This window comes from Phyllopteryx taeniolatus, chromosome 15, assembly GCF_024500385.1.
Source record: "Phyllopteryx taeniolatus isolate TA_2022b chromosome 15, UOR_Ptae_1.2, whole genome shotgun sequence".
Classification (NCBI taxonomy): domain Eukaryota; kingdom Metazoa; phylum Chordata; class Actinopteri; order Syngnathiformes; family Syngnathidae; genus Phyllopteryx; species Phyllopteryx taeniolatus.
The window spans coordinates 22,147,403-22,160,545 of NC_084516.1; the positions used below are offsets into that span (position 1 = coordinate 22,147,403).

Consider the following 13,143-nt stretch of genomic DNA (forward strand, 5'->3'; position numbering starts at 1 on the left):
AAAACCTTCTAAAGACTTATAGAAAACGTTTGACCTCTGTCATATAACAAATGACTGAGATGAACTTTTGTTACTGACCAAATACTTCTTTTCCACCATCATTTGGTAATGAATTCTTTCAAAATCAGACAATGTGATTTTCTGGAGGGTTTTTCTTCTCGTTTTGTCTCTCACAGGTGAGGTACACCTATGAGGAAAATTACACGCCTCTCTCATCTTTTCAAGTGGGACAACTTGCACTACTGGTGGCTGACTAAATACGTTTTTGCCCCACTGTATGAAACTTTAACATGTATATAAATAATATTGATATAGTGTGTTTTACAACAACTTTTTTACAATAACAGTAAAAAAAAAAAAAAAAAAAGTACCTTGGGGTTTCCTCCAGCTTCCTTGGCAGTGTAGAGCATCTGCAGGGCTGACTCTGTGAGAGTTTTAGTTTGGTCTAAGACAGCCATCTGCTGCTGGCTGCTCAGAATCTTCGACGCCGTGCCGATAGCGGCCATGATGAGGGGCTCAAAGTAACTGACCATTTGAGATACCTGCGGAGTGAGCGAGAGCAATACATCAACAAGATCAAAACACAACTCCCAGAAGGATAAGTGCGCAGGGCGCAAAAACACTACGCGCTGAGATCCATCGTCTGACCTTGTGGCCGAGCTGGGAAGCCTCAGAGCGGGCAGCCACGGCGACTGGTTCTATCAAATTGCTAATCTCATGGACCGAGGCAGCCATCTGCTCATGGAGGGCCTTCAACACGCAAAACATACGGAGCGTTTATGACGAGCCGTCACAGACGCAGTAGGTCATCCGATCCGCAGCCAAGATACGCTTGGCGTTTACCTCCATGGAGATATCTTCTCGGGGTGTTAATTGCTGGCTGATGGCAGCAAGGGAAGCATGGTCGACCTCACGGATGCAGCCGTTCAGAACCTCGATAGCATCGTCGCACTCCCTCTGGCCAGGAGCCTTTTCTCTGTTGCAATTAATCAAGATGGAACATTTGGATTATTAGAGGAGACGAGAGTGTATTCGGTATATAACAAAAAGTTGCCTTGGCCTCAACGTTCAGTCATTTTATGTTCTCATAGATAATTTAATCATTTGGTTGTTTGTTTCTATGTGCCCTGCGATTGGCTGGCGACCAGTTCGGGGCGTGCCTTGAGTCAGCCGAGTCAGATGCTAAGAGCTGAACTACTGTATTAGTGGACGATGTTACCTCATGTTGGTTATAAGTTTCTTGATGGAGTCGGATACAGTTCTTGAGTGTCCAGCGAGCACAGACCACTTGGGGGGGTCTTTGGGGTTGACGGCCAAAGAGCGCGCAGTCTGGATCAGGCCAGTCGAACTTTCCAGCATTGTCTTTGCTGCCGCGACAATGGGCTCCATGGCTGCATGACCCTGAGGTGAGATAATGACAAGTTACAAATGCTAACTGTCAGTACTTTTTTGCGAATTGGGTTTGGAGCGGGGGTCTCCTAAAGCTCGCCTTTTCAGCTTCTCACCTCAAGGTCCAACTTAGGAATTGAGTGTCCGAAGAATCAAATTGTACACAAATGTAATATGCTTTCTCGCAACGTCAACACATACAGTAGGTATGAACTAAAACACATCATCATTTAAATTCATTACAATACACATGAATCAAAAAGGCGTTTGCTAAGAAACGTGTGTGTGATTATTAAAATCGCTTACGCTATTGTACGTTAAATCCATGTAAAATTCGATGTTATTGAGCGAACGTACCTCGGGACTGATCTGAGCTGGAATGCTAGCAAATTCTGGATTGGAGGCAAAGGCCGTTAGGTTGTCCACTGCTTCGATCAGGGGACCAGTTGCAGCCTTACACCGTTCTCTGTTCTCCTGATTGAAGGCTCCATCCAAAGCCTAAACAGAAATAATGAGTAGACCGTGTGCACGCTCGGGGCATTGAATCGATTTCTATTTATTGGGCAATTAACGCGATAAAACGTATAACTCTACCACGAACCTTAATCGACTTCACGAGGTTAGCAGTCGTGTTGGCCACCTCTTTAGCTGACTGGACAAACTGCCTCTTGGCAACGGGGTTGGGAGTTTTGGAGGAAGCCAGGCGGCAAGCGTTACATAGCGCAGAGGTGTGCTTGGCGACAATGGTGGCTGCAGAGAGCACCTAAGGGGATAGTGAGAGGAAATCCATTACGCACGTATGTCATATTAAACCGAGAAAACGAAAGCATGGAAACACAGAAATGGCGACTGGTTGGGATGTTGCAGTGGTCTGTACTTGCGACTGGGTGCAGCCTGGGTCCACCAAGTTCTGGCAGGCCATCTGGATTGCCTGGTTAGCACGGGCAAACTGAGCAGGATCCACCAGACCCTTCTGACCCGCTGAACTGTTGGGGTCTGACACTCCAACCAGATAGGCGGCCTTAAAACAACAATATGAATATCAAAGTGGCTCGTGAAGTTGTTTTGTACGCGGCCCTTACCGGAAGACGTTCAGGCACTCCTGGTCTAAATTGGTGACAATTCAACAACTCATTTCTACCTGTGCTGCAGCCTCAGTCAAACCACACAGGGCCTTGGAGCCAGAACTGACTGAGTCACCAAACTCTGGCAGATTGGAGTTCTTGGCATTGTGGGAAATACCAGCCATAGATTCACCGAGGACCTTCAGACATAAAATAGACCATGAACAGAGAGAAGACACACGTTGGCTGGATTGTAGAAAACCTTCCACATATACAGCAACAGTGCTTTCTGTCCGACCTTGGAGTTTTCCATGACGCTGTCGATACAGTCAAAGTAGGAGAGCTCGTTGACAGCTTCCGTCGGGTTCTCGAGCATCCCCCTCACCGACTACACACAAGGAACATCGTCACACGCCAACTCTCCAAATGCACGTTTATTTAATAACGGCTACCCTAGAATTTGTTACCAGAGTTAAATAACAGAGATTACTCCTCCTCCTCCGCCTTCTCTTACTACTACTACTTCTGTGATATGTCTTTATTTGAAATGTAGACTTTACATTCGAAGAGATAGATCACGCTGGCAACGTATGCCAATTTACCAATGTGACTGGCAACTAATGGACATGGACAAACTGAACTTTAAGCTAGTAATCCTAATTATTGGGAAGAAAACAGGATTAAGCAAACTAGAGAAGAGACGGGAAAATGCAACTGCTGTTTGGCGGCGGTACCTCCAGCTCCCGAAGGGCGTTGTCACACTCCTTCTGACCCGGCGCCTGCTGAGTGCACATGGTTATGAGCTGGTTGATGCTATCTGTAACTGCCCTATGAGGACAAAGGATGGATGAATGACAAAAATGAACTGTATATGCAGCAAAAAAAATGTAATAGAATCATTTGAAAATGGTACCGAGCAGCTGCTGCCAGCTGGTTCTTGAGGTTGGGAGAGTTGGGATCAGTAGACAGCGCTTTGGCCGACAGCAGTAGTTTGCTGGATGACATTGAGATGGTCTTCAGGTTGGACACCACTTGTGTCTTATCCTCTTTAGACTGGAGAAGGTGAGGGAGAAGGCATAGAGTCATTTCCATTTTTTGTTGATGTATCATTTATGATGAGCCAGTTGCACTTCGACCTGGGGACGTAGCTACAAATGAGAACAGAACAGAGGTCGAATGCTGCCAACCGATGGCAGCGACCTTCAAAGTGTGACGTTTAAGACCGCGCGCTCACGTTCAACCCTTTGCGCTGGAAGTTAATTGTCACTGTCGAGCTGACGTCCTCACAGAGCTAATTATATGAAAGCAAGTTTCTGTAAATCGATCCCGGCTCTGCTGTTACACTCCTGACGTGCCGATTTAGCGGAAATGCAGTACGAAAGTCGAAAGTTGAGTTTACTGATGTGGTCATCTCATCACACTGACTTGTGACGTTCCCGCCATGTCGACCCCGGCCTCCAGGAAGTTGCTGAAGTCTTGCCCGAACTTGCCGGTGGCCCTGGCCAGGTCTTGGGTGGTCGCCCGAGATGCCTGGACAACCTCGTTGGCTGACTGGTTCAGATTGGCTGCCACTTCGTTAAGCTGCGCCTGAACCTCCTGGAAACTCCTTCCGCTGGACGGAAACTGGAAAGGAAAACACCAAACTTAATAACACGATTGCTTTCACCTGTAGTTCCAAACTCAGTCTTCATGTGGTGCGTTCAGACCCGTAGTTCACTTTGTCTGGTCTGACTCAAACATTCTGTTATAGACTTATTTGATTGAATGAGATTATTATTACTATTATTATCATCATCATTCTGGTCCTGATGCTGATTCCATTTCATCTGTAGTGGACTTAAGAAGTACTGTACACTACAAACAAGGGATCTCACAACAAGAACTAAGCACAGAACAACAAGTCGCCATAGCAGCGATCAATTGCAAAGCAATGCACTTTGTTGATTGTACTTACAGAATCAGCCAGGAGAGCTTTGCTGGCTTCACCCACAGTACGAATGGCGTTGTCCACATCCCTCTGACCGGGGAGGCAGTTCACACATCTGTTCAAGGCCTGGGACACCGCTTTAGCCACCTACACGTACGAGTAGACACACAATTACACCCACACTGAACTTCCATCACTTGCAGGTAAGCGTTCACGCCAGAGTGTGAACGGTCTCACACAAAAAACTGTTCAAATTATCATGGATAGAAAAACATTGATAAGTAGGACCTGATACAATGTGTATTTTTTTTTTTAAATTCACGGAGCCAGGCCTGGAGGTGGGGCTCGAAGGCGAGCGCCCGGTGGCCGGCCACGCACCCGTGGGTCCCCCTTCCCGTGGGCTCACCACCTGTGGGTGGGGCCATAGGGGTCGGGTGCAGTGCGAGCCGGGCGGTGGCCGAAGGCGGGGACCTTGGCGATCCGATCCCCGGCTACAGAAGCTGGCTCTAGGGACGTGGAATGTCACCTCTCTGGCAGGGAAGGAGCCCGAGGTGCTGTGCGAGGTCGATAAGTTCCGACTAGGTATAGTCGGACTCGCCTCCACACACAGCTTGGGCTCCGGTACCAGTCCTCTTGAGAGGGGTTGGACTCTCTTCCAATCTGGAGTTGCCCACAGTGAGAGGCGCCGAGCAGGTGTGGGTATACTTATTGCTCCCCGGCTCGGCGCCTGTACGTTGGGGTTCACCCCGGTGGATGAGAGGGTAGCCTCCCTCCGCCTTCGGGTGGACGGGTCCTGACTGTTGTTTGTGGCTATGCACAGCAGTTCAGAGTACCCACCTTTTTTGGAGTCCTTGGAGGGGGTGCTGGAGAGCGGTCCCGCTGGGGACTCCATTGTTCTGCTGGGGGACTTCAATGCTCACGTGAGACCTGGAAGACCTGGAAGGGCCGAGTGTGGATCGGCTGGGATGAGAATCTGCACCTCCACCGTGGTCCTCAGTCGGAAAAGGGTGGCGTGGAAGCTACGGGTCAGGGAAGAGATCCTGCCCCAAGTGGAGGAGTTCATGTATCTCGGGGTCTTGTTCACGAGTGAGGGAAGAATGGAACGGGAGAACGACAGGCGGATCGGTGCGGCGTCCGCAGTGATGCGGACTTTGCATCGGTCCGTTGTGGTGAAGAAGGAGCTAAGCCGAGAGGCGAAGCTCTCGATTTACCGGTCGGTCTACGTTCCTACCCTCACCTATGGTCACGAGCTGTGGGTCGTGACCGAAAGAACAAGATCCCGGATACGAGCGGCCGAAATGAGTTTCCCCCGCAGGGTGTCCGGGCTCTCCCTTAGAGATAGGGTGAGAAGTTCGGTCATCCTGGAGGATCTCAGTGTAGAGCCGCTGCTCCTCCGCATTAAGAGGACCCAGATGAGGTGGCTGGGGCATCTGATTCAGATGCCTCCCGGACGCCTCCCTGGTGAGGTGTTCCGGGCACGTCCCACCGGGAGGAGACCCCGGGGACGACCCAGGACCCGCTGGAGAGACTACGTCCTTCGGCTGGCCTGGGAACGCCTCGGGATCCCCCCGGAAGAGCTGGATGCTAAAGCTACTGCCCCCGCGACCCGACCTCGGATAAGCTGTAGAAGATGGATGGATGGATGGATGACCAATAAAAACTATCAGCAAAATTGGCAACTTTGTTGCGAAAACCCTAACCCCCTTTGACCCTCGGTCGTTGTCTGACCTGGGCCAGTCTTTGTTGACTCTCTGCATCTCCTGGCTTAGTGATGGCCTTCTTGGTCTCTTCAATTAAGTTGGCTGACTTATCCATGACATCACTGGCACAGTCCAGCAGAGCAGCACGTGCTCCTGCGTCATCTGTGGTGGCAGCGACACCTCTTGCTGCTGAGGCCAAGGACTTCAGAGCCTGGGCCACATCCCTGGCTGCCATACCTTGAAAAAGCAGATTTATAATATCGTAAACCTGGTTGATTACAATTCAATTGAACCAGGAACTAATAGTTATTGGTGTAAGTTGATTTAAAAAAAACAAAGGAGAGGCTTTGCAATGAATGAATCAAAATGAATCACATTTCAATTTAATAAAAAATATTTGGCAAAATAACAACAAAATCAAATGACTACATAAACAATTTAGTGTCATTTTTTTAGCAAAGGACAATTCTAGAAATAATGGATTGACGGGCTGCATTTTCAGCTGACAATATTCACATGGCTTAAACTCATGAATCCAAGTTGGCTATATTCAAGCTTTTATTTTCTTTGGAAACTGGGTCGTAGGTCACAACAACAAAATACACAATGATATGCTCGTGCATACTTACTTTTGCTGATACTGTCTAGAAAACACTATTTCTCCTCCTCCTCCAAAGTGCTTTGGTGATAAGCGAAGAGTCTTTCGATTTTGCTACTGCTTTTACTATGTCGGTGAAAGTTCACTGTCACCCGACGCGTGTTTATGCATCAGCGTTATTGGTGTGCCAGGAATTAGGGCACTGTGAGTTTTGTGTCGTCTTGAGTGCATAAATGTGATTAAATAGAGTCCTCATTTTTAGTCAACGCAAACAATGTTATTGTTATGTACAGTGTGCCTACATGCGCTTAAAAGACTCAGCATACATTGAAGTAGATCTCATTTTTTTCATTATGGAAGGATCAACGCTGCAAATAAAATGCCCGTGATCTAAAATGCTTCAAAACAAACCTGTATAGTTCTCATTGCCCTGAGTGGCCTCACTTAGCAACTGGGCTATGGCTGAGCTGACTGCTTTAGTGCTGGTACCAAGGTCCTGGGAGCATTTGTCAAGCTGGAACCATGAGAGGCACGCAGAGAATAAGAAACTGTTATTGATGCATGTCTTTGGTTGATGCAATTTGTCCAAGAAGAAAAATAATGTGCCTGTGTATTTATCCATTCCACTTACGTTCTCGCCTGGTAGGGGTTTGAGTTTGCCTTCATCAGCTGAAGCTTTGGCATCCTGAATATCCTTCTCCAGACGTCTAACGATTGACAGAGCATTGTCTAACTCCAGCGGGCCGCACGCCTCTTGGGCCTGCAAATGGGCACACGTGCGGAGAGCCTGAAAAGGCTGCCTTTCTACAATGCAAGGGAAATTTGTATCTTTTTTTCAAATTCTGAAGCAAAACCTTAACTAAAAAAAAAACAAAAAAAAAAAACATTTTGGATTTTAGAATGGAAAAAAAAAACAAAAAACAAAAAGTGAAACAATCGATTTTATTCCATTTCAACTTGTTGTCCGTGATCGACTAAGGTTGTGGTCTTTTATTAAGGTCCCAAATAGGTCCCGGTGCTCAATGTATTTGTTAATTCCTTCAAATAAATGGTGCATGCTTTTGGCAGCAGGTGTAAAAGCGATGGAGACCACCATATTTAAAAGATGGTTTTGCGCTTTCATTTTCACACCACTGAACATAGGGAAAGCACAAAAAGCGCAAAATCAGGTGATGGAATTGGAAGTGTGAGGGGAAGAGGCAAGCTCAACAAGTTTGCCCCCGTTTTTTTTGCACATACAAACATTTAGTAAAGCAGGCCCTTGATGTGATTTGGAGCAATGTGATGGCAGCATTGCTTGGGTTTGTTTCTAAGAAAGTCCAACAACATAATAGTGCAGCTGTGTGGTACCTTCTGTGAGGCAGTGCGTAGCTCAGCCAGGGCACTTGCCAGGTTCTTAGCACACTGGCTGAGCTGCATTGCTGAAGCCTGGTCACTGATGGTGGGAACTGTGGCTTTGGAGGCTGTGACCATCTTTGCTCCAGGCTGAAAACATATTAGCAAATATAGTTTCTGTTCAAATGTATTCATTTCAGGCAGTCTGAACTGTGTCAAAGTCAAAGTATCTCAGACTGATCCAAGTAGCAGTAGGGGTGGTGTGTGTGTGTGTGTGTGTTTAGGGGGGGCGGGGGGCAATCAAAGTCTACATGTGTACATTATGTGCCTTCCTTGGCTCATCTGCCAATGTTGCAATTGCAGTCATTCATGGCAGTTTTTGGCCTGGTTCCCCTTCACAACTTATGCACCTGCTATATTCTATAATTATCTAATAATTCTGCTATAATTCGATGTTAACTACCGAGGATGCCAAAACACTGTGTGTGTGTCACTGATAATGTGGTGGTACACAGCAGTCTTTTGTGCGCCACGCATTTTCAATGGGAGACAGGTCTGGACTGCAGGCAGGCCAGTCTAGTACCCGCGCTCTTTTACTACGAAGGCACGCTGTTGTAACACGTGCAGAATGTGGTTTGGCATTCTCTTGCTGAAATAAGCAGGGGCGTCCATGAAAAAGACATTGCTTGGACATTGCATATGTTTCTCCAAAACCTGCATGTGCCTTTCAGCGTTTCTCCAGATTCTCTGAACCTTTTGTTGATATTAAGATGATGAAATCCCTCAATTCCTTGCAATAGTCCATTGAGCAACATTGTCCTTAAACTGTTTGACTATTTTCTCCCGCACTTGTTCACAAAGAGGTGAACCTCGCGCCATCTTTGCTTGTGAACGACTGAGCAATTCAGGCAAGCTCCTTTTCCACCCAATCATGGAACCCACCTGTTCCCAATGAGCCTGTTCACCTGTGGGATGTTCCAAACAGGTGTTTGATGAGCATTCCTCAACTTTCTCACTTTGTCTTTTTTGCCACCTGTCCCAGCTTTTTTGGAACGTGTTGCAGGCATAAAATTCCAAGTTAACGATTACTTGCTAGTGAAGTTTATCAGTTTGAACATGAAATATCTTGTCTTTGTAGTGTATTCAATGAAATATAGGTTGAGCATGATTTGCAAATCATTGTATTCTGTTTTGACACAATGTCCCAACTTCATTGGAATTGGGGTTGTACATAGCCCACGTCTGTTGTGACTGACAATTCTGAGACACAATGAGTGCCTTGCTCTGCAACTACATTGTGTTTACTGTATTGCTTGTGTGGGTTGTGTGCTACCTGCAGGAAGTTTTGGCTTGCACCAATGAGGGCCAACTGAGCACTGGGGCTGTCAGGCTGAGACTGGCTTCCTCTGACTCCTTGAACCAACTGAGGGATCTGCTCTGCAACCACCTAAAAGACACATACACACAAAAAACACAGCAGCCAACTTATCTTTTAGTAGTGAATGCCCAAAATGAGAACAGACTGTGAAGCAAAAATGGCATAATAAAACCGTTTATCTGTCACTATCAATCTTTACTTCATACGAAAGTTTGGTATGCCATGGTCATACCTCCTCAAAAAATGGCGCGACCGCATCACGTGCTGGTGCGACCAACTGAAAAAGTTGGTCGTACCAGTGCTACTAGTGCAAAAGTTAGTGTAGAGCCCTGTAGGTACTTACCTTGCAGCTTTGGACCAGCTGCTGCTGGGCAGCCTGGTTCTTGTTGGATGAGGCAGCATGTTGGGCTGCAGCTATTGTCTGAGTAGCTGCTGCAGCTGCTTGTCTTGCTGCATTCTAACAGGAGATAGAAAAATCATTCTGCAGCTTTAATTAAAGTTTCTACCGCTGCTCAAAGTAGCAACATCACACCGGGTTTAATCTTGAGCAATTCTTTTGACAATGAATAAACAGGAACTGAAAAAGCAAGAAGGTGGCCTTCCCAATATTGTTCCCACAAAGTTGGAAGCATAGAATTGTTCAAAATATTTTGGTAAGATGAAAAATGAATACTGAAGGGGTTTGGTCAAAACTAGATCAGATTTAATTGCTCTGTAAGTGCCATTTTGTTCGGTGAAGTGTAAAAACTATTATCCAAACCCTGGTTCACACCAAACAAGCAGACACAACCCACCAGTTGAGAATCACTGGACTACAGTACCAAATTAGAAGTGTGAACAGCCTAACGGTTCTAGCCCAGCCCTGGTTTGCTGAATAAATTGATGTCAGTACAGGATATTTATGGGAAATAAAAAAAACTAAATGTATTGACAACATTAGATTGACAAGTCTGTTTGCTCATGGCATATGGTTTCACGATAAAGTTTGTAAATTTGATGCCCTCATGAGAGCATTATAGCTTTGAATGGGAAAAAAAATGGAGAATTAACTCAATTCTGATGTATTAGTGGCATTATATTGAGGCTACTGAATGTTTGGTTGGTTGTTGGCTTCATTCGTCTTAGATTCCCATTTTAAATCAGATAATTCTATGTACCGTAATTTCTCGTGTATAATGCACACCCATGTATAATACGCAGCCCAGGTGTTGACCTCAAAATTCTGGAAAACCCTTCTACCTATGTATAATGCATTTTTACAATGCATGATTTCGCTTCAACCCATGTGATCAAAACGAAGTATTATCTGTGTTTTGTTAGGGTTTTTTTCAAAGAATTATTCTGAAGTTAAGCACTTTATTTGAACATGTAATACTTTCTTTTAATTTACCTGCTCTTATTTTGAAATTCACAGGCCTACTTTTTTAAAACACATGGCGGCTGACTGGTTAGAACGTCTGCCTCACAGTTCTGAGGACCGGGGTTCAAATCCCGGCCCCGCCTGTGTGGAGTTTGCAGGTTCTCCCTGTGCTTGCATGGGTTTTCTCCGGGGACTCCGGTTTCCTCCCACATCCCAAAAACATGCATGGTAGCTTAATTGAAGACTACATTGCCCGTAGGTTTGAATGTGTGTGCGAATGGTTGTTTGTTTATGTGTGCCCTGCAATTGGTTGGCAAACAGTTCAGGGTGTACCCCGCCTCCTGCCCAAAGATAGCTGGGATAGGCTCCAGCACTCCCGCAACCCTTGTGAGGATAAGCGGCTCAGAAAATGGATGGATGGAGAAACACACAGTTGTGCTCATATGTTTGATTACCCAGGCATAATTTGTAAGATGTGTAGAATTCTTTAAAGAAAACATGAAGGGCCAGGCAAAATTTTATTTTAACGGGATTCAAATTAACGTGTCAAGCATTTAAAAAAAGCATTATCATTAAACAAAACATAACCATAAAGAAATTATTGATGGTTGTTATTCAGTCATCAGTTATATAAAAAAAAACAAAAAACAGAAAAAAACAAACATTTAACAAATTCTGCCAGGATATGTAAACTTATGAGCACAACGGTACATATATACAGTCATACCTACCCCTGTAATATTGGAATGAAAGTGTAGGCTACACCTTTTTCATAACCACTAGGTGGTGGTGGCACATTAGAATGAAAGTGTACACCAGGCATGCCCAAAGTCCAGCCCTTGGCCCAAATCCAGCCCTGTCCAAATTTCCTCCGGCCCGAAGCATCCTGTCATAAAATCAATAGTATGTGGCCCGCCAGCAGTTTCCCACAGTAAACAATACACACATACAAAAAAAAGCAATTTCATATTTCACCAGAGGGTGGCAGTAGACCTGTGGCCGCACTGTCGTCGCGTGACCCCTGTGTGAACTTTTACCCCTGTGGTATATTTTTAGCCCCTTTCTAAAATGGCAACTGAAACTAAAAAGAGTTAAGTTGACAACGAAACAACTGTGTCTGCCTAATTTGCCAAGAGACTGTGGCTGTTTTCAAAGAATTCAACATTAAGAGGCACTACCAGACGAAACATGCTAACAACAACAAGCTAACAGCGAACGAACATGCCGAAAAACTGAAGCAATTGGAAGCTGTTTTGATCGCACAGCAGAGTTTTTTCACAAGAGCCTGTGACTCAAATGAAAATTCGACAAAGGCGAGCTTTGAGGTGGCAATGCTGATTTCCAAGCACTGCAAACATTTTACTGAGGTTGAATTTATTAACAGCTGGACATACTTGTGTGAGAAGACGGCTTCTGGCCTTCTTTGCAAAAGGTTTGGACACCCCTGGTGTACACCTTTCTCATAACCTCTAGATGGGGGTGGCATATTGGAATGAAAGTGTACAGCTTTTTCATAACCTCAAGATGGCGGCATACATTTATAAAATGTGAATGTTGTTCCCCCCCCATTTTCCCCTATACCTATGTATAATGCGTACTACTGACTTTTGACATTTTTAGGGGGGGAAACGTGCATTATAAACGAGAAATTACGGTAAGTGATATGACAACAAAAACATTTTCTTAAGTTTGATTTACCTCAAGCTTGTTGACCAGACGTTTTTTGATTGCATTCTGTGCAGCAGCATTCGTGGCCATGCGGAGACCTTCGGCCGCCTCTCGCAGCCTCTGCTGCTGCTCCTCACTGTCAGGGTTTGCTGCCGCACCCTGGGGCAAACACACTTATGTCATTTTATGTCATACTGAGATTTCACGGTTTCAAATGTTGATGGATATAGAATATAAATTAAACGTTTGAGTTTTAGCCTTCCCTAGAGGACTTCGCATTTGTTGTTTCTCCTGTGGGTTTAGATCACCTATATAAATCTCAGCTGTTTTTCCTACACTCTGCTCCCACAAGTAGAAGCCACTCAAGTTGTAACGTAAGGGCGCCGTCCTCGGTTGCCATGGTGGTGAAATCCAGACTCACGATAGGCCCAGCAGTTTACGGCATTTCACCTGCATGACCAGCAAGACAGGAACCTGCTGTACGTAAAGTGTGATATAAAAATACAAGCAGACCTTGGCCGCCTCCACCATCTTGGCAGTGGCATCAGCCAGAAGTTTGGCAGCTGACAGCAGTTTTCGTGAATTTTCCAGGTCTGACTCTCCCTCTGCATCCATCTTGATGGCATTGACCAGATCAGATGTGGCCTGGGCAAGGATACGAGCCTGGCGAACCATCTCACCTGTTAAAGAACAGCACACATCAGATTTACTTGCACAGATGCAA

General features: G+C 45.7%; 1 protein-coding gene across 3 annotated transcripts in view; it reads right to left on the minus strand.

Moving 5' to 3' along the window:
• The window catches only part of tln1 (talin 1), a 65,854-nt gene that overhangs the window by 15,539 nt on the left and 37,172 nt on the right, over nucleotides 1-13,143 (minus strand). For all 3 annotated transcript variants that reach the window (XM_061747524.1, XM_061747523.1, XM_061747525.1), the window contains 21 exons: nucleotides 12,933-13,099; nucleotides 12,450-12,578; nucleotides 9,735-9,848; nucleotides 9,347-9,460; nucleotides 8,029-8,163; nucleotides 7,310-7,438; nucleotides 7,090-7,192; nucleotides 6,109-6,317; nucleotides 4,408-4,527; nucleotides 3,879-4,076; nucleotides 3,367-3,506; nucleotides 3,188-3,281; nucleotides 2,752-2,841; nucleotides 2,531-2,653; nucleotides 2,267-2,410; nucleotides 1,991-2,152; nucleotides 1,747-1,887; nucleotides 1,220-1,401; nucleotides 844-976; nucleotides 649-750; nucleotides 372-542 (listed from right to left, as the gene is read on the minus strand). In XM_061747524.1, coding sequence (XP_061603508.1) covers nucleotides 372-542; nucleotides 649-750; nucleotides 844-976; nucleotides 1,220-1,401; nucleotides 1,747-1,887; nucleotides 1,991-2,152; nucleotides 2,267-2,410; nucleotides 2,531-2,653; nucleotides 2,752-2,841; nucleotides 3,188-3,281; nucleotides 3,367-3,506; nucleotides 3,879-4,076; nucleotides 4,408-4,527; nucleotides 6,109-6,317; nucleotides 7,090-7,192; nucleotides 7,310-7,438; nucleotides 8,029-8,163; nucleotides 9,347-9,460; nucleotides 9,735-9,848; nucleotides 12,450-12,578; nucleotides 12,933-13,099 — 2,900 coding nt within the window. The remainder of the gene's footprint in view (nucleotides 1-371; nucleotides 543-648; nucleotides 751-843; nucleotides 977-1,219; nucleotides 1,402-1,746; nucleotides 1,888-1,990; nucleotides 2,153-2,266; nucleotides 2,411-2,530; nucleotides 2,654-2,751; nucleotides 2,842-3,187; nucleotides 3,282-3,366; nucleotides 3,507-3,878; nucleotides 4,077-4,407; nucleotides 4,528-6,108; nucleotides 6,318-7,089; nucleotides 7,193-7,309; nucleotides 7,439-8,028; nucleotides 8,164-9,346; nucleotides 9,461-9,734; nucleotides 9,849-12,449; nucleotides 12,579-12,932; nucleotides 13,100-13,143) is intronic.